Raw genomic sequence first — 27,461 nt, 5'->3', positions numbered from 1 at the left:
GAATAAACGCAGCATTGATGAGCAGAAAAGTCTTCTTCAAAAACATTTAAAAAATCTTAAACTTTTGAACCTCAAATATAGGAACTGAATTTGCTTTTTTTTTTTATAAGGAGAATTTTTTTAGGTCATTTTGGAGTTACGAAACAGAAAAAAACAAAGTTTTCCTCACACTTTTGGACTTCTGTACAGCTTTATTTACCAAACACAAGTTTAAAATGCAATGCAACACTGATCCAGATCAGATATGTTATTTTGCTGAGGTGTCCATAAGCCCGCGGGTATGTTAGAGATATTAATCAAGCATAAGAATAACATGTACACACAATTTTCATGACGACAGTTAAAATAAATCAACATGTTCTGTTTAGTTCTGATATGTCCTGATTCAGATATAAAGAGAAACAAATGGTGGGGCTGTAAAAACAGTCTTTAGGACCCCCTTAAACGGAATAAAAACACCCCACTGGTTTATTTTATGTGATAAGGCATTACGATTGGTCCCTGTAGAGCTTGAAGATTCATGTTTGGTCTTTTCTGATCTGTCCCTCCTACCAATCACATGCAAAGATATGCATGTGTCAATAATTAAACATCCCATGATTGGCTGAGGCTGATTGGTCGAACTGGGAAAAGTAGGTGGGGTTAATTACAGCAGTATGTACAGTTACAAAGCACATCACATATTGATCAAAATACTCAAATTATTACAAAAACAAATTATTCAATGCACCTATCATATTTAGCAGCATATATATATAAAAACACAAACAAATAAAGTTAAAGTTTTCTGTTTAGAATTTTTTTTCAAGGGGTGAATCTCATGAAAGCAATTTAAAAGCCTATTTTAAGATCGAGATTTTTCATGAAAAAAATATATTTTATTTAAACTGCAATATTAATTGACGTACAATGTGTCGTTAATTAAATCTTTTTAAAATAAGTATTACAGTAATGAGAATCAAATTTATTTTTTTTGTTTAAATGATCAATTTAGGGTTAAAAATGTGTTTAAATGTCATGAAAATAGTGTCACAATGAAAACATCTTAATAGTTCTAAAATAGGCTTTATTTTTTAATACAACATAATTACTCAGAATTTTAGGGGGTAAAATGATGCACGGTTTCCATGAGATTCACCTCAAACATCCATCGTCACAGGGAGTATGTTTGTGTGTATTTTTGGAGTCCTAATATGCAGTTTGTGAGAATAAAGCTCTTCTATAAGTGTGTTTCTGAAACGATGGGTGTCTAAAATAGCATGTTTTACAGTATCATGTTACAGTGTACTTACAAGTAAAGCATATAAACATTTTGTCTAATTGCACTTCTGAGTGTAGTTATGGATTTCCTGTTTTCCACATGAGCCATGCACAAACCGTCCTCCCCCCACATCCTTCCATAAATCTCCCACTCGCTCTCTATCCTTCCCGTAAAAGCTGGGCGTCCTTAATGGGGAGGAACAGATATGTGAACACGACTTCAAACTGGCAGCAGTGAAACAGGATCATGTCCATTTTTAACATCATATTTAGAGCCTGAAGCGTTTAACATCTCCAGCGCTGTGCAAAACACACAGCTTCCTGCTTCTGGGACTCTTAAAAAGAAGATTTTTTTTTTTTTTTTTTTTAAATCAAGAAAAAAAGTCAGCACCCAATCAGATCAAGGGGCGTGGCTTCAGAAGAATTGATCATTAATGCTAGGGAGGTTGTCTGCAGTCAACGCTCAATTTGATCAGAGGGTGTGGCTTGAAAATAATTTATCATTAATGCTTCAATGAGATTGTCAACTCCCAATCAGATCGGGGGCGTGGCGTCAGATAAAAAAATCAAAGCGAAAGTGAGGTTGCATGAGGTTGCCTGCAGTCAGCGCCCAATCGGATCAGAGGGCGTGGCTTCAGAATAATTTATCATCAATGGAAATGTGAGGTCATCTGCAGCCAGCGCCCAATCAGATCAGAGGGCGTGGCTTCAGAATAATTTGTCATCATTGGAAATGTGAGGTCATCAGCAGCAGCGTTCCAATCAAATCAGAGGGCGTGGCTTCAGAATAATTTGTTATCAATTGAAATGTGAGGTCATCTGCAGCCCGCACCCAATCAGATTAGAGGGCGTGGCTTCAGAAGAATTTATCAATTGAAATGTGAGGTCATCTACAGCCGGGCCCAATCAGATCAGAGGGCGTGGTTTCATCAATTGAAATGTGAGGTCATCTGCAGTCAGCGCCCAATACGATCAGAGGGCGTGGCTTCAGAATAATTTGTCATCATTGGAAATGTGAGGTCATCTGCAGCCCGCACCCAATCAGATTAGAGGGCGTGGCTTCAGAATAATTTATCAATTTAAATGTGAGGTCATCTGCAGCCAGCACCCAATCAGATCAGTGGGCGTGGTTTCAGAAGAATTTGTCATCAATGCGAAAGTGAGGTCGCGTAACGTCGTCTGGGTTGATGAAGACCGAGATGGACTTCCCAGGATTCTCCGTGACCAGCTGCTGGAGTTTCTTGGCGAGCCGGTCGTCCGGTTGCTGTTCGGCTCCAGTTTCTGACAGGGGAGATGACAGGTTTGAGCTTCCTCCGCGCCACTGGAGCTCCAGCGTGAGTCGCGACGCGGCTTTAGCGTGCTCTATTGCGCTTCGCAAGTGTTCTGCTGGGTCGGAGCGAACGGACGACAGCTTGCGCGCATGCAGCATGGCCATGTCGTCGCTGAGGTGCTCTAGCATGTTGCATTGCGGGATAAAGTAATTCGGGCAGGTCTTATTCACCAAGCAATGCTGCAAGTCGTCGATCAACCCAAGCAAAAAGTGTGCAGCGTAATCTTCCTGCGCCAAGTACGTATGCGGTAGGCGGTCACAGGCCCAAAGCATGAGCGAGCGCAGATGATACGGGCTGATGGCTTTGGGTCGAGAGAGAAGCTTAATAATCAGAGCTTTACAAGCCTGGTACGCCTGCATGAGACTGGCAGAGATGCACTTCTTCAGCTGCACCTCGCTGCGCGCAAACGACAAGCGCCATTCGTTTTCCTTCTGGCCTGTAGAAGAGCAGGCAGGCAGCAAATAAAACCCGCTAATCACTTCCTCTTCTGTGATTTTCCCATCCCAAAAATGGTTCTCCATTAGCCAGCTTTGGGCCACCGCCGGCCAGCCTTTGAATGACACTACTGGAACCACATCATACAGCATCCGACTGCCTCCGACACCCAAAATGATGGAGATGACGGTGGCATTGCGCTCAACCTTCTCGACCCGCGGGACGCCGCGCTGCGGCTTCTTCTGAATCTCTGCCAGAACCAAACTAATGGATTCGTAGAACCAGTCAGCCACCAGCGTGGGTGAGAAAAAGTAATTGGTGGCACCGTTAACGTGGTCTACAACCGTGCAACAGTCCTTCCACTTGTTGATAGTTCCCTCGTCAAACAGACGCAGGCTGAGCCAAGAGTGGCAGAGCGCAGAGTGACGCATGTCTAGCGTGACCGGCTGGTTTCGGTCGTGGAGTTTGAGTGCGGGAACCAGTAACGTGAAGTCCATGTCGTAATCGGCTCCCCGCGCATATACCGTCAACTCGTCCAGATCCATGTCAACCACGCCTTCCCGGACCCCGCCGGACAGCAGCAGGTACTCGTTGGCAACCGGAAGCTTCTGGTCCAGCTTCTGCACCATGCCTGAAAACAGAAAATTATATCGTTAGATAGGGACAAATGTTGTGTACTTGTACAAATTAGATAAAACAGACTATATTTCCTTGTAAAAAGGGAATATATGTGACCCTTTCTGTGAAATCCAGGCAAAAGTCTCAATCTAATTATGAGATAACAAGCATCAAAGTTTGATTTCAACCATTAATTTCACTATGATATCGATCTTTGACATGGTCTTACTCAGTCAATATTAAAGACATCAATGTTACATTTTCACAGAATGTTCTTTACCTTATGAAGTATGATTTTATGTAGAAAACAGTAAATCACCAAAAAATTACATTAGCTGGGTTTTCACAGCCAGGGTCACCCATCTAAGAAAACCTTATAATTAAAACACTTATAATTATAAGTCGAAACAGCTTGTAACAAAGTACATCACATAATGATTAAAATGCTCAAATGACTACAAAAACAAATTTTTCAACGCAACTATAATGTTTTGCAGCTTGCAAATTTTCTGATTTTATTTTTTTAAGCATTGAAACTCCTAAAGCCACTTGAAATATTGTATATTCATGACAAATAAGCCCTTTTTCCAACTCTCATTAATGTACATTTTTTTATATAAATTAGTATTTTATATTTATATAATTATATAAATAAGTATTTCTGTATCACTGCATTACGTTTGATTTATAACCTGTAATTTAGTGCGATTTTTTTTTTTAATCTAATGTTCATTTTAAAAAGTAAAATAATGAATGTGTTAAATTGCCATGAAAATAGCATATCAATGGAAAAATATATCAATAGTTATAAAATAGGCTGTTTTCTTCATGCAATATATAATTACAGGACTTATTTTTACTCTGACATGTTTTTATTAGATTCACCCAAAGAGACTGTGTGTCCTCATCACAGAGTTTGTGTTTGTGTGTATTTTTCAAGTCCTGACGTGCAAGTTCCTTTGAAAACAATAGTTTCTGAAACCGTTTGAAATTTGATGAAAACCTAGACTTCTCACACTTGGTATTTGCTCTAGGTAAGGCAAGGCCAGTTTATTTATATAGCACATTTCATACACAATGGTAATTGAAGGTGCTTTACATGAAAGGAAGTAAAATAATCACAACAATAAAATCAAGGAATTTAAAAACTGTTAGTAATGTGCTCTTAACACAAAAAACAAACGTTCTCAAGCTTTGTTCAGACTCTTCCGCACTAAGTGAAAACTCCTTCTAAAGCACCTAACTATTCCACTACTTCACCCCCTACTTACTTTGACCATCATAAACCAGACAAATAGAACTCAGTCCTACTTTCAACTGATTAACCAATAAACTTGCCTTTCTTCACCCATATTCTCTTTACCTTCACTGCATTTCTTCACATAAAAAGTAAATTAATCATTAAAAAAAAAAAAATCACCACAACAATAAAACAAGGAATTTAAAAACTTTTAAAATTATTTAAAAATTGATTTGAGATGAATTTAAAACAGTTAAGGATAGAAAAAGATTACACATAAAATACAGTGCAGTCAGTTCAGACGTAGCACAGTGCTCATTCAACAAATGCACAGTTAAACAGATGAGTTTTGAGTCTTGATTTAAGTGTGGCTAATGTTTTAGCACATCTGATCTCTTCTGGAAGCTGGTTCCAGCTGCGGGCGGCATAATAGCTAAACGCAGACTCCCCTTGTTTTGTGTGAACTCTTGGTTACATTAGAGAGAATGAAGGGCATTGCTTCACAGAACAAAATTTCATAAGGCAACTGACATAAACGTTAATCTATAACCACAAGAGCAACAGAGCAAATGCAATAGAATCTATAAAACGATCCCTACACAAACACAAGAATATTCCAGACAAGACACTGGGAATAACAGCCAACAGACTCCTGGAGAAAATAATCCCCAGTCACACCTGAGCTCAAGCTCATTAAGTGTACATGCGCCAGCCAGTGACTCATGGGTATTAAAATCTCCCGTCAGCAGCAGAAGAACCTCCAGAGATGTTTAGAAAAATCAAAACAACTTAGTGTGTGTTTGGGCCCTGAACATCTGTCACACTCCTCCAGAGGCCACAGCGACATTCAGAAATACACCTTCAGGCCCACATTTTGAGCTACTATCATAGTAAGAGCACAGTAAACTCAGCTCAGCATGCAAGAGGGTCATTCGGTGTCGCCTAAACCAGAGGTCCCCGGCTACAAATATTGATCATTTTTTTCTTTTGAAAGAAATGCATGAAGAAGAAAAGGCAAAATATTAAATATCATGGATGTATTTTCACTGAGTAATCCACTATTTTGTAGAAGGGGATCAAAATGATAATGTGAATGCTTTAACAAATATATATAAGAAAAGGAACCAGAATGTGAAATTATTTTGAGATACTGTTAATACTTCTTGAGTTACAGTCATGCAAACTTTGGAATAAGAATATTTGTGGCACTCGGATAGGCGTTATATGCAATCATTTAGACAGAGGGAAACAAGGTAAACCTCTATTTTCAACATTATTTGTTCTTCAGACATTCCTTTTTTTAAAGAAACAAGCATCAGCTGTATGCAAAGTGAAGCATATTTGGTTTTTGACCACTGTAAATGTGTACATTTGAACAATTTACTCCTGGAGACATTGAGATAATATCTGTGGCACTGAATTATATAGGGCATTAAAAATGAAGATACTAAAAGAAAAGTTTGTTAAGAACCAAAATTGATCAAACGTTACAATAAGGTCCATTAGTTAACATGAACTAAGAATGAACAATAATTCTGCAACATTTATTAATATTAATGCACCATGAACTAACAATAAACAACTGTATTTTTATTAACTAACATTAACAAATGTAATAAATGTATTGTTCATTGTTTGATCATGTTAGTTAATACATTAATGTCAACAAATGACACCTTATTGTAAAGTGTTACCCCAAAATCTGAAAGGATATCTTTAATACTTCTTGAGCAACAGGCATGCAAACACTCTACAGAATCCAAAGAAAAATGCTTTTTCACTCATTTTTCACTGGTCACCATTGACATATAACATAACGATTATTGCTAAAGTCAACAGATTTTATTAATCAACGTGTAAAAATAGCACAATGATACTGCCATCTTTCTAAAGTCCTTTTTCACCCTGAAATTTGGCTCAGAATCTCAGGTGAAAATTTGCAAAATAATCTCTGCAAAATAGCGTATTACTCAAATATTCAGCAATAACATTTAATATTCTGGCTTTCATCACTATTTATGTTTGTCTTTCTTCAGATAAAATACTAACAGATCCAAAATTTTTAGCAGAGGAAGTTTCTGTTGATTTGACACAGAATGACCCAACAGTGATTGCAACCAATTTTACTTTCCAAATGTGACTTAAAGAAGTAAACACTGCCAGTGTTGACTTCATCCTGTCCTCAGATTGTTCTCCAGCACAGATGAGTGTGTGACCACACGCCCGGAGGCTGCTCCTCAACTCATGCATCTGGACAGATCTCTGCTTCACAGTGCAGCACTTCTGTTCAGCGTCTCTGACAATTCAACTCTTTTACAAATAGATGCAGCTTTTATGTTCTATTTTTATGCATGATGCTTTGTACTGGCGCCACACGACCGCTAATTTGGTTCCACTTATTCCTGCTGGTCTGGCTGAACATTACATTTTTATTCTAATTCACAACCATTTTTCACAAAACATATTTAGACCTAAATGTAAGATTTGTGTATATGAATTGCATACAACATTTTCATGCATTTGAATTGCAGAGTTTTAACAAACTTAATGTGATGCATATTTTTCAGTGAAACATGTCAGATGTAGGCCTAAAGATTTTTTATATATTAGTATACAATCAGTTTCCAAAAAAAAAAAAAAAAAAAAACATACATATACACATATATATATATATATATATATATATATATATATATATATATATATATATATATATATATATATATATATATATATATATATATATATATATATATATATATATATATATATACATATAGCATGCTTTGGATTTGTTTTTTAGTTTTGTTTTTTGCATTGGTGTTTGTTATTTTACTTTATTATGCATTTAATTTTTATTCGTTTATATTTTTAAATGTATTCGTTAATTAATTTATTGCAAGTTTCCAGATTTGCTTATTTTATTCACATTTGGCAGTTTATTTAATTATTCATTTAATTATTTATTTGCGGGTTTTTGATTTTGTTGTTTTCATTTAATTTTATTCCTTATTTTAGTTTTCACATTTGCTTTTCCTCTTGCGGTCTTGCCATGATTTTCCTTCCAATAATTAAATCCAAAGCAATGAAAATTCTGTCATTATTTACTCAGCTACATGTCATTTAAAGGTGAACATTTTAAGTGAATAACGGTTTAAAATGTTTAATGTTATGCCTTCAAAAGTGCATTTTTGTTCTTTCTGGAGCTTAAAAGCCACTGCTGACCTTCCACTTTCACTGAATAAAAACAGAAAGCGGAGAGGCTTGGAAATTGTGCATCTTTTGTTTTCCAGAGAAGAAGAAAAGTCATCCAGCCAAGTAAATAATAACAGATTATTAATTTTTGGCTGAGCTGTTCCTTTAACAGCAATCAGATGATCTGATTTAAAGCACCTGAATACCAGTGCAAACACGAGTTGAGGGTGTTGAGGCTGAAACACACCCATCCGCAGCTCAACGCAGACCAAAGCGCAAAGACAAAGACAAACAGACGCACTGAACGCGCAAAAGCGCACTTTCCGTTTCAGATGCATGCATGCGTGAGTTGCATTGTGTCAGAAGCAGAGCTCTTCCTCACCGAGCATGGAGAAGATGAAGTCCTTGGCCGTGTGGATCTCGAGCGCGCGCTGGTCGTCATACTCGCGCTGCTCGTGCTTGCTGAACTCGGCGATCAGCCGGTTGAGCTCCTCTATCCTGGCTCCGGACCTGAAGTCCAGCTCGGGGGCCTGCGGGACGTGTTTGGTGCTGCTCGGTGTGGCGGTGGGGCTGTTGCCAGCTGAACCAGCCCTGCTGGAGAGCGCAGGCGCCGCCATGTTCGCGAGGAGACGGTGAACCGGAGCCGCGGAGCGCAGGCGCTGTACTGAAGCTGGAGGCGCGGTGACGCGCAGCTGCAGACACGCACTGATTTATTTATTTATTTATTATATTAGACACGTGCTAAAAACTATGGAGGGCCAAATTACTCAAAATGAAAGGATTAAATAAATGTTGAAATGTATAAATAAATAGTTAAATAATTAAATACATTAATATATAATAATATTTATTCATTCAGTCTTTTGTTTGTTTGTTCATTCATTCATTCATTTATTTAATTAATTAATTATTTATTTATTTCCTCCACATTTCATTTTCAGTGTTACGGTTGTCGGCACGTATATATATATATATATATATATATATGTATGTATGTGTGTATATATATATGTGTGTGTGCGTGTATATATATATATATATATATATATATATGTATATGTGTGTGTGTATTAATAAATAAATTAAATAAATGATTGAAGGAATTAATAAATGTTTGTTTATGTATCTAATTATATAATTATGTATTTCACGATTTATTTATATATTTCAACATTTAATTATTTAATTTAGAGTAATGTGGCCCTCCATACCATATGAGTAAACTAAACAAATTAATTAATTAACAAAAATAGCAAATGTACAATCCAACCGCTAATTACAAAATATAATAAATCAATTGTGCTGCAAATGAGTGAATAAAAATAAACGAATATGTAAACCTGTAAATAAATAAATAAACTCTGACGCAAATTTGTAAATGAATAAAACAAAATAAAAATATTACATATTCATAAAAATAAACAAATAGGCTATTTAAGCATGCAAATATAGCCTATTAAAATCCGATTTTTGCTAACTTTGTAAAATTTAAAATTCTGATAAATGTATATGAATTAGATTTAAAATACACGTTTATTTTCTTTGAACAACAAAAGTCAGAAGCGTCCTCCTCCAGAAGCGGAAGCAGCAGCGGCATGAGCCGGAAGCGGAAGCAGCAGCCGCAGTGATGATGGCGGTGAGGGGTTCAGTGTTCAGGTGGGTTTCAGAGGACATCATCAGCACGAACAGGTAACACTCCTCTGATTCGTGCTTATATCACAGCAGCTTTAGTGGCTTTAATCAGCTCCTTCATTAGAGCTTCAGCTCAAAGTGCTCCTTAGTTTCTAACGGAATGAATATCACTGTAAACATGATGATAACGAGCAGCTGTTTATAACCTGTTTACTTCCGTGTAGATTATTAAAGGAGAGCCTGAAATAACAATGGACCTAATAAATAATACTAATAACTTAAATGGAATAACTTGCTTCAGAAACAACTTTTATAAGAATGTAAACAAAGCACAGCAGGCGATGTAAAATAATAATAATAATATATATATATATTTGTTCTGCTGAACACAAAGGAAGATATGAAGAAAGTTTGTAACCAGGCTGTTTTGGGGCACCATTGACTTCCATAGTAGGAAAAAAAAAATACTATGGAAGTCAAGGGTCCTCCGTTTCCCACTTTCTTCAGAATATCTTCCTTTGTGTTCAGCAGAACATAGACATTCATACAGGTTTGGAAGTACTTGAGGATGATTAAATGATGACAGAATTTCATTTTTGGGTGAACTATCCCTTTAATATCCTAATGATTTTTGGTATAAAAGAAAAATGTATAATTTTGAGCCATACAGTGTATTGTTGGCTATTGCTACAAATATACCTGTGTTACTCATAACTGCTTTTGTGCTGCAGGGTCACATATTATACACTGAATGATCCAGTCAAATCATGACAGAACGTCATTACATTATTGAAAATAAATGCATTACGTATATTGTTTATAAGTTCTCTCAAGGTTACTTTTATCAAACAAGTTTTAGAAATTAAGATGACATTTTTGGGTTGTTGTTTTAATTTTTTCCACATTCCACCTATTGAAAAATCAATATAAATGCAATATTTGATGATTGTTTTACTCCAAATAGATTCACTCTTCAGACGCAGCAGAGGTGTGGCTTCCGCAAGGTAGCGAAGAAGGTGGAGCCAAAGAAGGGTGTGGCAGAAGAGGCGGAGCAAACTGAAATCCTACACAAGAAGGGCGTGGCTTCTGCTCCAGACCCGCCCACCCCACATGTGCCCACCAGGTCATTTGGCAGACTTGTCAAACCATTTGTCTTCACCATAGGGGTAGGTATATTTTGCTGACACATGGCGGGCCTCATTCATGAAATATGCAGAAACAATTTCTGTGTAAATCCACGTTTTTATATTATTATATCTAATTATATTCAGTTTAGTGGGACAGCTAAAATATAAAGGGACAGTTTTACTAAACAGAGCAAATTAGCGTGAGAGCGCAATTCCAAAAGAGCACCGATGGGAGGGGAAATTTGCTTACAATGCGCAAATTAAAGAACACAGACGCAACATCTCATCTATATATCGACCAACGCAATATACCAAGCGCAGCTCAAATCATCGTAGTCACAAATAAAGAAGCCACAGTACGTTGAAAAGAACCGGAGGCCAAAAAATGAAGGTTTGCTAGATGTTTTGATAGAGCTGGGATTACATGACTCCTAGTTGATGGTTCAAATTCGTTTTTTATTTCCTGAAGCAAATTAAAAATAACATGGCTTGGCTTGATGTGTTTGGACAATGTGTTTTTCTTGCTTTAAATGAATACCTGTGGAAAAACTCCTCTCGCTTCTACCACATGCTCTCTGTTCTCTGCATAGTTATGCTTTATTTGAGTGTTAAATATTGGCACAAATACCAGTAATTTGACGGTGCCAAATATTAGTAAAACGTGTTGTGTGATTCATTTGAATAATCGCCACCCATAACTTTTGCATCTGAAAGGGAGACTCCTACAAATGCATATTCAATAAGGTCAGGCGCAAAGATAACTGTGTCCACGCCTTTTCAGCGCTAATTCGTCACTGCGTGTCTTTAGTAAATCCTGACAGTACTATATTAACGGTTTGCGCTGGGGCAAGCTGTTAGTAAAACTGGCCCAAAGGGTTTTATATGGGATTTGCACATTCATTGTATTTCATGAATAATATGTGTGTGGATTATGATTTTTCAGAATATCGTAATAACTCCAGCTCAGTTTACAGGTTGTTCATTCGGCGGAGCAGCGATATGGCAGTACGAAAGTCTCAAATCTCGCGTACAGAGTTATTTTGACGATGTCAAAGCAGACTGGCTGGAGAAGATGCGGCCTCAGAAACAAGGAGATTTACGCAAACAGGTGTGTGTCCGTTTAATGGACATTTAGGGTAAACGTACCTATTAAGCTCACCAAAATCTACATCGAGACATTTTCCTGTACAAAAAGTGATGTTAAAATAAAATATTTAATTTAATTTTAAATGACAAAAGCATTTAAATTAAGATATACATCATTAAATTCAAAAAGTCTGGCTGTGCTTAATGGGCGCACCCCTGTTCCCATTAAGCACACATCATGTTTTATTAAAAATTCTTGCTTATTTTTTTTTTATTTTTTTTGAATGTACAAAGTCAATCACAAAATCAAGCAACAAGGCATTCAAGTCGATCAGTTATATATTCATAGTGAAGTGTCTTTTAAGCACATTGCAACATCTAGACTAGTCCACGTTCTGCTAAGTAACACATTCAAAACATAACACATAAAACATTTAATTCATGGGATTGAACACAGAAACTAGCCTCATTGTGAAACCTCTTATTAAATGGATGTAAACGTATCTCTAGTCTCTTAAGGCTGGAATACACTACATGATTTTTCCCCCGATTTTCCACAGATTTACAGTCTGGAGAAGTTTATGCTAGTTACCAAAGATCAGAGCCAGTCTGCAGATTTGAGTCGACAGAATCCATAGAAAATCCATTAACTTAACTTAAAGTGACAACCATCAGTTAATATTTATTTACACAGACGTTCAGTGTAGAAGAGCTTAAAGAGAGCACACTGAGCTGAATTGAAGCAGCAACAATTTTTAATACATTTCATGTAATATTTATTACAATGACAGGATTTTGCTAAATAAATAGTCTAGGTCATGTATTAAGTTCATACATATTTTAATATGAACAACTATTATTAACAATATCTATGAAATTATACCTTTTCTTATTGATGTCACGCTGAAGCTGTGATTTTCATAGCAGTGCACCCTTTAAACTCACCTTAAAATATGAAATCTTTAAATATTACAGCACTGTAAAACCACAGACCAGCAATAAACTGTCAGTTTATAATATTATGGATGTAAAAGTACAAGCCAGTAATGCCTGTGCAGTAATATATTAGCGTAGCACACAATCTTATCCAGCTAGTCAGCTAACTGTGTTCTGTAGCATCTGCACTGTGTTGCTAAAACTATCTTTTGGATCTAATGTAATTATTTCCCACATCCAAGCTCCAGGTTATAATATGCAAAAGTCTGAATATTAATCTCTTAATTTTACAATAAGTAGTGATACCCAAAATAAAGACTTAAACGTCTAAAAAACACACATTTAAGGGGTTCCTCTTTTGGTGAAAGTTTTTAGACCGCTTTGAAAATGTCCGTCAGACGGTGTGAACACATGGAGACTCATATCTCAGCGTGCAATGATCTGATTGACTTCAAATTACAGGAGGTATATAGTAACAAACATATCAATTGGTTAAGACAGCAAGTAGGATAATAAATTATTTTCTATTTTTATAATCTGATCTCAAAAATGGAAGTGTGCTTAATAGGTATGTTTACCCCTATGTTTTCTGATGTGTGTTTTTAACAGATGTCTGTTGTTCTGCAGATGAATCAGTGGTGGAACAGTTTAAGTGATGGACAGAAAACAGTCACAGGTCAGTCTGAATGACACAAACCAAATTTAGCCATCCATATTACACAGATGAGCAGTTTAGATTGTGGAGACAATGTATTTAATGCAGTTTTATTAAATAAACAGATACTGTCCAGATCTATTTCTCTGTGCAAACAAATCTCTCTCTCTCTCAGGCATCATTGCAGCGAATGCGTTGGTGTTTTGTTGTTGGAGAGTTCCTTCTCTGCAGCGCTCCATGGTCAAGTACTTCACATCTAACCCCACCTCCAGTGAGTCAACTCATCTGTTTTGCTTTCATAATGTGCTGCAATCTCTTTCAAGGTCAGTCTTGTTTACATCGCTTCAAAATGAGGAATTTTGTGTTGGATTGAAAAGGTCTGATTTACACTTTTATTGTACATTCTGGCATGTTTTCAGGTTTATTTGTTATTGGAAAGAGTTTTGTCCTGGATTTTTATATAGATTCTCAAATTGATAATAATGAGTCTTTTGCAAACTGAGTAAAAAATGAATGAAATGTATTCATTTGCATTTAGCACTAAACTTCTGGTAGCATAACTGGTAGAATGTCAGCAACTGCAATTCAGAGTGTTATACTTCAATTGAAGATAAAACATTTTTGTTGTTTAAAATAAAACAGATGAGAAAAAAAAGAGAGAGATATAGAAAAGAAACTACTAACTGGAAAAAACTACAATGTAATTACAATAAATTAAAATAAAATTTAAATATTTTTAAAAACAAAAACTGATTTAAAGGTGCCATAGAATGCATTGATACAATATTTTAAATTGTTCTCTGATATCTACACAGAAGGTATGTGGCTTAGGTAAGGGCAAAAATTCTCCAGAAACAGTTTTACATGTCCATTTACAACCCTAGGATTTCTCCCTAGAATGAAACGGTCTGTTATTGGCTTATTTGGAAGGGTCATGAATAATAATGAGCTCTGCTCTGATTGGCTGTTTCACAGCACGGCTTATTTCAGTAGCTCACACAGCAGGAAGGAAACACAGGGAAAAATAGATAATTCAATACTTTCCTGTGCAGTTATATCGTCGGGTGATTATACTGTAAATAAAATGCAGGCATCAGGGAGCCGCTATTAATATGCTGGGCATTGAAACTGCTTTGGAATGCATGATCGCGTTTTACTTTCACTTTCGAGATTCGCGATCGCATGTACTCTGTTTATACTGTGGAGCGGCAGTACTTACCACACATTTTACAAGATCAGATGCTTGTCAGTGGTGCTCAGGATCTGTAAATCATTCACCATTATCCTCAGTCATCTCTTCTTACTCTGTTTATGTGGTAAGTGAAATCTTATAACTTACTGTACGTGTCTCGTGTTATTTTATTAGAACGCGTTTTTTGCTTTTCGTGCCTTTCTGAATACAGACACCAATACATCCCTTCACTTCAAATCCCCTGCACAGCCTGGAGCATAACATTTATTTCCATGATCTGCCATTTTTGCTGTTGTCCTCGCTCGTATTTCTTCACAATACCTGCAGAACTTCTGATGGTTCGGCTGGCAGCTGGCATAGAACATGGGCGGGTTTATGCAAATGTTGGGGGCGTAACTATTACTAGTGATCCCGACTGTAACGTCACACTCGGCGTTATGTTCGGATTCGCCTGTTTTTCAGTGGTCTTTTTTTATTCACGATAATTACATAAGAAGGAGGAAACGATGGTGTTTGAGGCTCACGGTATGTCATTTCCATGTACAGAACTCTTATTATTCAACTATGCCAAGATAAATAGGTGCCATAGTTTTCCATTCTATGGCACCTTTAAAAAAAATGACAAAAGAATACAACAACATAACATTAACTGGTTTATGTTGTAATTTAATCTGTATTCTCATCTGGTTTATGCAGTCATTTAATCTCTATTCTCATCTGGTTCTACAGTCATTTAATCTGGATTCTGATCTGGTTTATACTGTAATTTAATCTGAATTTTGTTCTTTGCACTGTTATTTAATCTGTATTCTCATCTGGTTCTTGCAGTAATTTAATCTGGATTCTGATCTGGTTTATGCAGTTATTTAATGATTCTGATCTGCTTTATGCAATTACTTAATCTGGATTCTGATCTGGTTTATACTGTAATTTAATCTGAATTTTTTTCTTTGCTCTGTTATTTAATCTGGATTCTGATCTGGTTCTTGCAGTAATTTAATCTGAATTGTGATCTGATTTCAGAGGCGCTGTGTTGGCCCATGCTGCTGTCCACATTCAGTCACTATTCTCTCTTCCACATGGCAGCCAACATGTACGTGCTGTGGAGTTTCTCTTCGAGCATCGTCAACATGATGGGAAAAGAGCAGTTCATGGCACTCTACCTGTCCGCAGGTCTGGGTCATTTAAGAGTCTGCAGATTTCAAAAACCATCCTACACTCCTTAAATTAATTTATGTTATTGGATTTTGTCTTTCTGTGCCCATGTTCTCAGGTGTGATTTCTACGTTTTTCAGTTATGTGAGTAAAACAGCAATGGGTCGGTTTGGTCCATCACTGGGGGCGGTGAGTGTGTTTTCAAATGAAACATTTCAGGAGTTCGTCAGTGTTCATATGGATGTAGTGAACAGATTATTGCATTGTGTCAGTCAGGGGCCATCATGGCCGTCCTAGCAGCTGTTTGCACCAAAATGCCTGAAGCCAAACTGGCCATCATCTTCCTCCCCATGTACACCTTCACCGCCGGAAACGTGAGTCTGTGTGTGTAAGAGTATTTTTGTTGTTGTTGTTTTGTTTAGTAATGATGGCCACATTCTCATGATCTTCTCCTGCCTACAGGCTCTCAAGGCCATCGTCGCCTTGGATACCACAGGCTTGATTCTGGGATGGCGTTTTTTCGATCACGCAGCTCATTTAGGTGGAGCTTTAGTCGGCATGTGAGTGATTTGTCTCTGCTTTCGCTTCCATTTAGATTAGTCTAGCTGTTTTTGAAAGGAGAAAGTGTTGTTATTGTTAACAAGAACTATTAAATATTGTTTTTGTTAATTGAAATAAAGCAAGGAAATAAAATATAAATATTAAATAAAAAAATCTGAAGTGAAAATTAGAAATGTTGCCTTGGCAACTAAAAATAAATAAGTAAAGTAAAAAATAAAGCTGTAGAAAGAAATATAATTATTAATTATTTTTTTCTTATTTATAAAAATAGAAAGTAGTAAAAATTGCAAAAGCATATAACAAAATTACTAAATATAAAATGAAACCCGAAAATATAAAAATAAAATATTAATCAAAATACTAATAAATATTTTAATAGTATATAAATAATGCTAACATAAGACTGGCAAATTACTTGTACCAGTGTTAATTCGGTATCAATGATATAATATTATCGTTTTTGATAATATGTAATATTAGTGAAAGTTTTAGTAATTTTTATTTTTTTTTGACTATATAGTTTTGATATATTTTTATTTATTCTGTTTAGTTTATATAGTTAGATTTTATTTTAGTACTTCAAGTTAAACTAAATAAAAATGAAAAGCTCTAAAGTTCAATTATTTTTATTTATTTATTTTTTTAATTAACTAAAAATGATTTTATGGTTTTAGTTTAATATAATAACCCTGGTATGTAGTCACTCAATCAGAGATCCTCGCCACCAAATGCATTTGACACGTATTTTAACAGCAGGTGTTGTAAACAGTGATGTGTATCGATTGACCACTTGATAGATCTTCTTACCAGTTGTAAACATGTAAAGACAAGCATGTTAATTCTCTTCCTGTAGCTGGTACATCATGTATGGTCATGAGCTCGTTTGGAAGAAGAGAGAGCCGCTGGTGAAGATGTGGCATGACTTCAGAACGAGAGGCCCGCCTGGCCCGGGCACTGGCGGCAACGGCTCGATTTAGAGCCATGCATCATGGGTAGACGCTGAGCAGGTGACATAAAGAAAAGACAGTTTGAGAAATGGACACAGACACACTGACACAGATATTCATGCACTTGAAGCTCATATTCAGTTTTTTATTCTGTGAGAGAGTCATAGAGTGAGGTCGGTTTCAGTCAGGGTGAGTAATGATAGTATTACTGTGATGTCATTATGCTCCGCCTCCGATTTGAAATTTGAATCCAACTAACCCCACCCACTTGGTTAAAAATGCAAATGTATCTTGAGGGGCGGAGCTTCGGCACACAGCTCTAAGGACGCTATACATCTCAGTGAAATTCAACATCATGTACAGAAACGTAAATGTTTAAATAGTCTGTAACTGTCATTTTGAAAAATAAAATGATTTAAAATTCTGTTTTCACTATTGTCAGAAATGATCAGGTGCCAGCTTTTGTTTTATTTGCTATAATTGTGTGTAATATGTTCTGCTTCCGTTTTGTTTGTTTTCTCAGTTTCAGATGAGACTTTGGTCCTTGTTAAATGTGAATGATTAACCCTGTTTCTCTATAACACTCACCTGCGCTATACCTCTCATCAGTAGAAACCGTTTCAGTGTTGTTTTCTCAGATCGACCAAAGTTCAGTAACAGTCATGGTATCATAATGGCTCATGAACAATGCATCTGTTTTCCACTTCCTCGTGTTTTCATGAAGTCACTGTATCTCTTCCTGTTTCCCAGTGATCACTCGTTAACTTCCATCCCATCATTCTGTCACTTGTTTTGTTGTCTTCTGGTTTTTGTTTAATTAATTACACAGTTTGGGTTTCATGAAGAAACATCCAGGTCATATTTCCCCCCAAATTCACAAGAAATCAAAATATTTAGCAAAAATAAAGTGAAGCCTAATGTTTGTATATTAGGCTTTTGTTAACAAATTGGCACATTTCCGTTTTTTTCCTGTTGTAAAAAGAGTCTGGTTAAAAGTTCAAAAGTTTGTGGTCAGTAAGATTTTTTTTTTTTTTTGTTAAAGAAATGAATACTTTTCAACAAGGATGCATTGATCAAATTGACAAAGGCATTTATAATGTAACAAAAGGTTTCTACAGGTGCATCTAAAAAAAATTAATATCGTGAAAAAGTTGTAACGTATTTAAAAAAGTTAAACTTTCATATATTTTACATTCATAACATGTAAAGTAAAACATTTCAAAAGTTTTTTTTGTTTTAATTTTGATGATTAGAGCTTATAGAAAGTCAGTTTCTCAAAATATTAGAATATTTACATTTGAGTTTCAATTAATGACCATCTCTACAGTATAAATTCTGAGTATCTCTTGTTCTTTGAAACCACAATAATGGAGAAGACTGCTGACTTGGCAATGATCCAGAAGACAATCATTGACGCCCTCCACAAAGAGGGTAAGTCACAGAGGGTCATTACTGAAAGCTGTGGCTGTTTACAGAGTGCTCTATCAAAGCATATTAAATGCAAAGTTGACTGGAAGGAAGAATTTGGGTAGGAAAAGGTGCACAAGCAACAGGGATGACCGCAAGCTTGAGAATACTGTCAAGCAAAGCTGATTCAAACACTTGTGAGAGCTTCACAAGGAGTGGACTGAAGCTGGAGTCAGTGCATCAAGAGTCTCCACGCTCAGACGTCTTCAGGAAAAGAGCTACCAAGCCACTTCTGAACCAGAGACAATGTCAGAAGCATCTTACCTGGACCAAGGAGAAAAAGAACTGGACTGTTGCTCAGTGCTCCAAAGTCCTGTTTTCAGATGAAAGTATATTTTGCATTTCATTTGGAAATCAAGGTCCCAGAGTCTGGAGGAAGACTGGAGAGGCACAGAATCCATGTTGCTTGAAGTCCAGTGTGAAGTTTCCACAGTCAGTGATGATTTGGGCTGCCATGTCATCTGCTGGTGTTGGTCCACTGTGTTTTCTGAAGTCCACAGTCAACGCAGCCATCTACCAGGAAATTTTAGAGCACTTCATGCTTCCTTCTGCTGACAAGCTTTATGGAGATGCTGATTTCTTTTTCCAGCAGGACTTGGCACCGGCCCACACTGCCAAAGGTACCTAAAGCTGGTTCAATGACCATGGTGTTACTGTGCTTGATTGGCCAGCAAACTCGCCTGACCTGAACCCCATGGAGAATCTGTGGGTTATTGTCAAGAGGAAGATGAGAGACACCAGACCCAACAATGCAGATGACATGAAGGCCGCTATCAAAGCAACCTGGGCTCCATTACACCTGAGCAGTGCCACAGGCTGATCACCTCCATGCTACGCCGCATTGATGCAGTAATTCATGCAAAAGGAGACCCAACCAAGTATTGAGTGCATAGAAATGAACATACATTTCTGTTTAAAATATCCTTTTTTTTATTGATCTTATGTAATATTGTAATTTTCTGAGACATTGAATTTGGGGTTTTCATTATCTGTAAGCCATAATCATCAAAATTTCAAGAAATAAAGGCTTGAATTATTTCACTCTGTGTAATGAATCTATATAATATATGGGTTTCACTTTCTGAAATGAGTGACAAAAAATATTAACCTTTTTCAGAATATTCAATTTTTTTTGCATGTACCTGTATTTCAAATAAATGCTGTTTTTTTAACTTTGTTCACCTGAAAAATAAAATGTACCACAGTTTCCACGAAAATATTTGGCAGCACAATTGTGTTCAACATTGGTACTAATCAGACATGTTTCTTGAGCAGCAAATCAGTATATTATTATGATTTATGAAGGATCATGTGACACTGAAGACTGGAGTAATGATGCTGAAAATACAGCTTTGATCACAGAAATAAATGACATTTTAACACCTGTTCACACAGAAAACAGTTATTTTAAATTGCAATAATATTTCACTTTTGACCAAATAAATGCAGTCTTGTGAGCAGAAGAGACGTCTTTCAAAAACACCCCAAACTTTTAAACATGAATGTACTTTAAATGATCTTTAAGCACTTGAGTGGAATAAAGCTTTGTGTTGTGTGTGTTGATAATGGCGTAATCGGTGTCCTGTGAAGTGTGTGAAACAGACGGATGACCCTGAATCAAGAGATCATCTGGAAAGAAGGCCATCTCTGCCCCCTTTTTTTTGTTTTGAAGCGGATTAGATTTTTTCAGGGTTATTGACCTAAAGCCAATATTAACACAGTGACACTCGCCCCATCACTGCTGTCTTATATATGAAAAATCCTGCTCACACGCCACAATTTCAGGGGAAACCTAACACAATTATTCTTGATTATTAGGTCACAGTCCACTGGGAGCCGAACAGGTGCGTGTGAATATTAATTTTCATCAATATAATAATGCAATTTCTGATTGTGCTTTGGGTCTGATAACTGATAAATATTTGTCACATATTCTGTTGTGAATGTGAAGTTAGTATTTTTTTTAAATATCAGTGTATCTTTTGTTTATATGCATTATTGAATAAAACATAAAAAAAACTTAAACTGATTTTATTTTAGTTGCCAAGGCAATATTTCTAATTTTCATTTTGTTTAACAATGTAAATAGTAAAACGGCAATAAAAAAGAATAGTCAAAAAACATAATTACTAAAGCAACTAAAACATAAAAACTAATCAAAAATATGAATAACTATAATAGAATCTCAATTATATTAAAATAGCATTGGTTCCTGAAAGGCTTTATTCATCATTATGAGTGAATAACATTGTTATGCATGTTATTAGATCATTAAATAGCAAAGCTAAGCATTACACGATTTACTTTTATTTGACAAGAGTTTGAAGTCTAAACGTTTGACCAATCATGAATAGAACACATCCCAATTTCTCACTTTATAGAACTACTTAAACATTCTTTAATGATATTAATAGTTCCATTTAGAATCACATCAACCTGAGCAACCTTTATGCTGAAATAGTTCAAGAGTTTATGGTTCTTTATGAAACCTTAAAACACATTCCCGAGATGTTATTATTGAGAAAGTGTTTATTTTTTCAAGTTTAAAAACCAAAGTTGAAATTTCACTGAATTGTGATGTGTAATATCTAAATTAGATACATGTTTAAAACTTTGATATTTTACCCCCTTAAGGCAAGACACTGTAAAACCACTGCATGCACCAATTTCACTCAATTTAGCAGATATCTATATTTTGAAGGTTTGATAGAGGGGTTTGTTCATAAATCATTCACACTGATGTATATAACAATATAAGTCTTCCCAGCCTGATGAAACTCTTTTTCTGGTTCTGTTTGTTTTCTTGTGCTTCAAAGAACCCAGAATCCAACATAGTGATGTGAAGACGCAACTTTAAACAGCCACACAGCAAATTAAGAGCCCTATAAAGCAAAACTTTTGCTTGCTTAACCCAATAACCATTGAAGAACCTTCATTTTAAGAGTATGGTTTTGGTCAAAAGTTTGCATACACCTTGCAGAATCTGCAAAATGTTACTTGTTTTGTGAAAATAAGAGGGATCATGCAAAATGCATGTTATTTTTTATTTAGTAGTACTGTCCTGAATAAGATATTTAACATAAAAGATGTTTACATAGACCACGAGATAATAGCAGAAAAGTCCATCCATCTTTTCACACCGAGGGACTCATATGTAGATATGAAGATCAGGGTAACTTATTTTGTCTTCTGGGAAATATGCAAGTATCTTCTGTAGCTTCTGAAGGATCAGAACTAAATGAAAAACATAAAACAAAAAGTATACATCTTATTCAGTTCAAATGTTTTCACACCCCCCTAGCTCTTAATGCATCTTGCTTCTTTCTGTAGCATTAGTGACCTTTTGAACATCTTTTATGTAAATATGGTATTTAGGACAGCACTAAATAAAAAATTATCCCTTCTATTTTGGTTAAATTATTAACATTTCGTGGATTCTGCAAGGTGTATATAAACATTTGACCACAGCTGTTTATCTGTTTGTTTGTGTGAATAGTCTGATAAATGTTGCTCTTCTCTGAATCTCAGGATGGCAGCGATGGTGTTTCAGCTGATGGGAATGTTTCTGGGAATCGTTGGCTGGTGTTTGGTGTCCAGCTCCACAAACTCAGCCGTGTGGAAGAAAGCCAGTCACGGAGAGGCAGTGGTGACGGCCAGCTCTCAGTTTGAAGGCCTGTGGATGTCGTGTGCGTCTAACTCGCTCGGAGCCATTCACTGCCAGAGATACAAGACCGTTCTGGGCCTTCCAGGTGAGACACGCACTCGACATGGCCTTCGCTTGCGTTACGTCATACTGCTGCTTGGTTTCAGTGATACAGTATCATGAGCGTTTTACTGGACGGCTGTGGCTCAATCCTGTGACTAAACGAGGTTATACTAGTCATAAAACACTCACACACCTTTACTCTAGAAGACAGTACAGTTTTCTGCAGATGTGTCTCAAATGTACCCTGATTGCGGTTTAACTCTAGGACAAAATTCAGAATTTAAGAATTTAATTATTTTCATTTATGGGTTCAAATTTTTATTGGCCACAATCTACAGCAAGATGAACTGAAATGTGATGTACAGGAAGTGGATTTACTTTTTTAAAAATTTACTTGAAAAAAAAAAAAAAGTTAACTAAATCCATTTTCCAAAACCATTTAAATCGAAGTTGAAATTAAATAAATATTTGATGAAAAATATATTTTTTTTAAAAACAGCATGAAAATTAGAAAGGCTACTAACTGAAATACACAAGTTTAAGTTCAAGTACTAAAATGATTAAAACTGAAATAAAATAAATTAAAGATAAAAAAAATAAGTAAAACAAATAAAAATACAAAAGCACATAACAAAACTAAATAAAAAAATGAAAATATAAAAATAGAAGATCATTCAAAATGTTAATGAATAATATAATTAGGGTTATTATAGTAAAAAAAAAAAACTTTTGCAACATTTCTCTTTTTTGTTTAGTTTATCTTCAGATATCTAAAATGACGAAAACTAAATTAAATAAAAGTTATAAATAAAAAAAAATTATCAAAACAAACATATAGACATATTTTATAAAAAATAAAAAACACAAACAAACAAAAATTGAAGTGAAAACCAAAAAATAAAGGCAAACTCATAATGTAAAAAAAATATATATATAATGCTATATCAATGATATGAAAATAACATTGACTATAGTAGTATATAAATAATACAAAAATAACAATAACATTACAAAACTAACTGATCTGCTGGCTTCAAGACTTCTTAAACGTTTAGGCAAGACTTTAAGCCGTCATTCAAAGTTCATCTTGATAAACCTTCCTTTTCTAGTTAAACATGACCCTTGTTTCACCTACTGTTTATGATTTATATAAAAAGTGTTCAGGCGCACACTAAATCCAGCTCATTTAGAATCAGATGGTGACTGTTTATCAGTGTTGCCAAGTCTGAGGTTTTCCTGCGGGATTGGTTTGCTTTAACACTGTTGCCGTGGTTTGTTTTTCCCCCGGAGACCCCCCTCCGAACGCAAATGCACTAGTTTTGAGTAGCAATTATGCGAGTTTTGTTGTGAAAACCTGGCAACTCCGCTGCAGTGTTGCCAAGACCTCAGTTGGCCTAAGATTGTTGCCGTGGGTTGTTTTTCACGTCCGCAGGTTGAAACGACCCCAATAATGTCATATTTAGCCCCTGCAATTTGAATTTTACCAGGGGGACCTTACCGAAAACATGTATTTTACCCCCCCCGGAACACCATCGGCTAGTTTTGAGCAGCAATTGAGTTAGTTTTGTTGTGAAAACCTGGCAAACCTGCTGTTTAACCCCACTTTGTCCACATTAAAGGTCATTTTGAAGGTCAAACTCAAACTTTTCTCTGTTGAGTCGCATGACACCTCCTGTATTGTCTTCCATGGTGTTATCTAGTGAAAGCCAAACAGGAGGGACCAGAGTTTATGGTTTTATGACTCTTGAATCTATAACACACTGGCACAGTCAAACACACTCTCGTCCTGGTACGGTGTGAAGTCGGTCCGCTGCTGGAGTTGTGGATTGATTCTGAGTTTATTGGATTTGAGCCGTGTTATTGATCATGTCGACCGGGGTTCAGCTGCTGGGGTTTCTGATGTGTTTGGGAGGCTGGCTGCTCTCCTTTATTTCGTTGTTGAATGATTCGTGGCGCACATCAACGTTTGCGGATCAGCTGATCACGTCTTTGTGGTACTATCAGAACCTGTGGCAGTCGTGTGCCGAGGGAAGCACCGGCGTCACAAACTGCAAGCAGTTCGAGTCCATGCTGTCTCTTTCTGGTAACACACACCTCACACACACATACACACACCTCACTCACACACACACACACACACACCTCACACACACACACACACACCTCACACACACACACACACACACACCTCACACACACACACACCTCACACACACACACACACACACACACACACACCTCACACACACACACCTCTCACACACACACACACACCTCACACACACACACACACCTCACACACACACACACACACACACACACACACACCTCACACACACACACACACCTCACACACACACACACACACACACACACATACACACACACACCTCACACACACACACACACACACACACCTCACACACACACACACACACCTCACACACACACACACACAAAATTCAATAATAGGCTTCATTTCATGCACTATACAATTTTGTATTTCTTTTGCTTTTGATTATTGCTGTAGTACTGTATGTTTACCACACCATGTTACTTGAATTCATATCATTCATTAGTTTCGGATCAGATTTGAAATGTTTTGAAAAAAGTCCCTTCTGTTCACCAAGGCTGCATTTATTTTATCAAAAACACAGTAAAAATTGTGAAATATTACTGCAATTTAAAATAGCCGTTTCCTATGTGAATATATGATGAAATGTACATTTTATTTTTCAGAATTCTTTGATGAACAGAAACGTCAAAAATCTATTTGTAAAATTATAAATGTCTTTACTGTCACTTTTGATCGATTTAATATGTTGTTTCTGAAGAAAAATATTAATTTCTGGTAGTGTATTTCAAAATCTAAAGAAAAATGTAAAGAATTAGTTTTTTGTATAATAAAAAAATGTCTGTTTTGACATCATTTTCAACAAATTTACAATGAAAAAATATACAAATATTATTTAAATCAGAATAAATGAAACGTGGTTATACAAACGCTATTAAATACTTAAATAATTTAAATTAAAAAAAAGCAATTTCAGAATTAAAATAATTACAATAGTCTCAAGAACAGGTTTTACTTTCATGCAAAATATAATTGATTAATTATAAATAATATTTTTTCTTTTGCTTTTGGGGTGAAATATGACCTGGACTTAACAGTACACTGTAAAAAAAATAAAAATAAAAAAGTCGAGCCAACTTAAAAGTTTAAGGCAACCAGCTTCAGCAGAGTTCTCTCAACTTATTTTTTTTAGGAAATTTCTCAACTTTTTGTTGTATAAACTTAAAAACAAGAAGTTGAGAAAACTCAAAAATCTTCTGAAGCTGGTTGCCTTAAAATTTAAGTTTGCCCAACTTTTTGGTACTTTGATAATTTTACACTCTCAGGAAAAGTTACATTTTTGTACCTTATTTCCCTCTATGGTACATATTGGTACATATTTGTGCTTTAATGGTACATTTTAGTATTTTAAAACTACATATACTTAGCCTCCCTTTTGAAAGGGTACCATGCAGTTTTTTCCTGAGAGAATACCATGTTATTGGCTTATGGTAATGTTCAAATATCATATGCATGTACAACAAGCTTTGGTAATACTGCATGCACTCTTAGTCATTTGTAAAGATATGTTTGCATGTAAATGACTGAAGCTTGTAGAATGTGTTTAGGATGTGATTGTTGTGTGTGTGCTTTGTAGGATACATCCAGGCCTGTCGAGCTCTGATGATAATCGCTCTCATTCTGGGTTTGCTGGCTGTCATTCTGGCCACGATGGGACTCAAGTGCACTAAACTGGGCAGCACATCTGAGGAGTCGAAGGGCAAGATCAGCCTCACAGCCGGAATCATGTTCCTCCTGTCAGGTCAGTATAACAACACACACTCTGACTGAATTATCAGACATATTCACATGTTCACCTGTTCTCTCTGTCAGGTCTGTGTGTTGTGGTAGCTGTGTCATGGTACGCCGCCCGAGTCGTTCAGGAGTTTAATGATCCTTTTTACGGAGGAACAAAGTGAGTAAAAGAGGAAATAATAGATTTAACTCTGTTAAGCCTGAAATATGAAATAATCGTCTAAAAAAGAGTTTATTGAACCTTCATGCATATGTGCATATGTGTTTCTGCTGAGTATCATATATATCCATCAGGCTCCTATGGCTCATATAATCTCATATAGTGAGAATATGGAGGAAGAATATGCAATTTGGTGCAGATGCTGATTAATATGATGAAATTCTGATGTTTGTAATGTAAATCAATGAGATCTTTATAACATTAAAAGCAGATACTTGCATAAAATGTACATTTAGAAGTCGCTGGATATTGGTAGGGACGCATGTCGTAATTCTACACCCTTGTAAATATCAGTGGTCACTCTATATCTCCAATAATATATAGTCTTAGTAAGATTTAAATATAATGAATGCAATTCAGACGACAGAAGACATGGAGGAGATTGTCAAACAGCAAAGTTTTGATCATGTTGAGGTCTTAGATGAATATGATACAGATGTTTTATAGGGTTAAAACACACTTTTGGACATGAAGCACCTTGGATTATCAAGTAAATGATGAATAAACATGCTGATGTTTCTTCAGGTATGAACTGGGCCCCGGTCTGTATCTGGGATGGGCCGCAGGAGCTCTGGCTATATTGGGCGGAGGAATCCTCTGCACCTCCTTCAAGAGTTCAAGACCTGCTCAAACACGGTGAGTCTCTTACAGAGACGGATCTCTAATACTCATCTGTGATGAACACAACACAAGTCTTTATTCTCTCTGTTTCTCAGGGCTCACAACTATAACTACAGCTCCTCACAGCCGCAGAAGATCTACACATCAGCGCGGTCAGAAAACAGCACCTCTAAAGCTTATGTCTGAGCCTCTTATTTTAGCGTTCAAGT

At 36.1% G+C, this 27,461-nt stretch overlaps 3 protein-coding genes across 6 annotated transcripts in view; 2 read left to right on the top strand and 1 right to left on the bottom strand.

Annotated features, from left to right (window-relative positions):
• Nucleotides 1-169: 169 nt before the first annotated feature.
• Nucleotides 170-8,738, bottom strand: LOC306854023 (nucleotidyltransferase MB21D2). Its single transcript, XM_079391804.1, has 2 exons — nucleotides 8,462-8,738; nucleotides 170-3,657 (listed from the first exon to the last, which is right to left on the bottom strand). Exons 1-2 carry the CDS (start codon nucleotides 8,694-8,696, stop codon nucleotides 2,393-2,395), a joined length of 1,500 nt encoding a protein of 499 aa, XP_079247930.1. The 5' UTR covers nucleotides 8,697-8,738; the 3' UTR covers nucleotides 170-2,392.
• A 921-nt stretch (nucleotides 8,739-9,659) lies between these two features.
• LOC306854286 (presenilin-associated rhomboid-like protein, mitochondrial) lies at nucleotides 9,660-20,050 on the top strand. 4 transcript variants are annotated; one of them, XM_079392165.1, is made up of 10 exons: nucleotides 9,660-9,768; nucleotides 10,676-10,877; nucleotides 11,806-11,946; nucleotides 13,488-13,536; nucleotides 13,691-13,786; nucleotides 15,731-15,880; nucleotides 15,981-16,051; nucleotides 16,135-16,236; nucleotides 16,325-16,422; nucleotides 17,277-20,050. In XM_079392165.1, exons 1-10 carry the CDS (start codon nucleotides 9,707-9,709, stop codon nucleotides 17,398-17,400), a joined length of 1,095 nt encoding a protein of 364 aa, XP_079248291.1. In that variant the 5' UTR covers nucleotides 9,660-9,706; the 3' UTR covers nucleotides 17,401-20,050. The 4 variants fall into 4 exon arrangements, with proteins under 4 accessions (XP_079248291.1, XP_079248290.1, XP_079248293.1 ...); XM_079392164.1 differs by having other exon boundaries at nucleotides 13,470-13,536; nucleotides 17,277-18,319; XM_079392167.1 differs by having other exon boundaries at nucleotides 9,660-9,735; nucleotides 17,277-18,311.
• A 525-nt stretch (nucleotides 20,051-20,575) lies between these two features.
• Nucleotides 20,576-27,461, top strand: part of LOC306854287 (claudin-19-like) — a 7,750-nt gene continuing 864 nt past the window's right edge. The window contains exons 1-6 of the mRNA XM_079392168.1: nucleotides 20,576-20,681; nucleotides 22,366-22,586; nucleotides 26,254-26,418; nucleotides 26,490-26,571; nucleotides 27,157-27,267; nucleotides 27,348-27,461. The exon at nucleotides 27,348-27,461 is cut by the window's right edge and continues 864 nt beyond it. Coding sequence (XP_079248294.1) covers nucleotides 22,367-22,586; nucleotides 26,254-26,418; nucleotides 26,490-26,571; nucleotides 27,157-27,267; nucleotides 27,348-27,438 — 669 coding nt within the window. The 5' untranslated portion in view covers nucleotides 20,576-20,681; nucleotide 22,366 and the 3' untranslated portion in view covers nucleotides 27,439-27,461. The remainder of the gene's footprint in view (nucleotides 20,682-22,365; nucleotides 22,587-26,253; nucleotides 26,419-26,489; nucleotides 26,572-27,156; nucleotides 27,268-27,347) is intronic.

This window comes from Barbus barbus (assembly GCF_936440315.1).
Source record: "Barbus barbus genome assembly, chromosome: 34".
Taxonomy (NCBI): Eukaryota; Metazoa; Chordata; class Actinopteri; order Cypriniformes; family Cyprinidae; genus Barbus; species Barbus barbus.
This window is presented reverse-complemented; position numbering and strand designations above follow the sequence as displayed.

Coding starts and splice junctions, on each gene's coding strand:
- LOC306854023 (XM_079391804.1), bottom strand. CDS start 8,696: ATGGCGGCGCCTGCGCTCTCCAGCAGGGCTGGTTCAGCTGGCAACAGC. Junction 3,658..8,461: donor CTTCATCTTCTCCATGCTCG/GTGAGGAAGAGC, acceptor TTCTGTTTTCAG/GCATGGTGCAGAAGCTGGAC.
- LOC306854286 (XM_079392164.1), top strand. CDS start 9,707: ATGATGGCGGTGAGGGGTTCAGTGTTCAGGTGGGTTTCAGAGGACATC. Junction 15,881..15,980: donor GGCACTCTACCTGTCCGCAG/GTCTGGGTCATT, acceptor CCATGTTCTCAG/GTGTGATTTCTACGTTTTTC. Junction 16,237..16,324: donor ACACCTTCACCGCCGGAAAC/GTGAGTCTGTGT, acceptor TCCTGCCTACAG/GCTCTCAAGGCCATCGTCGC.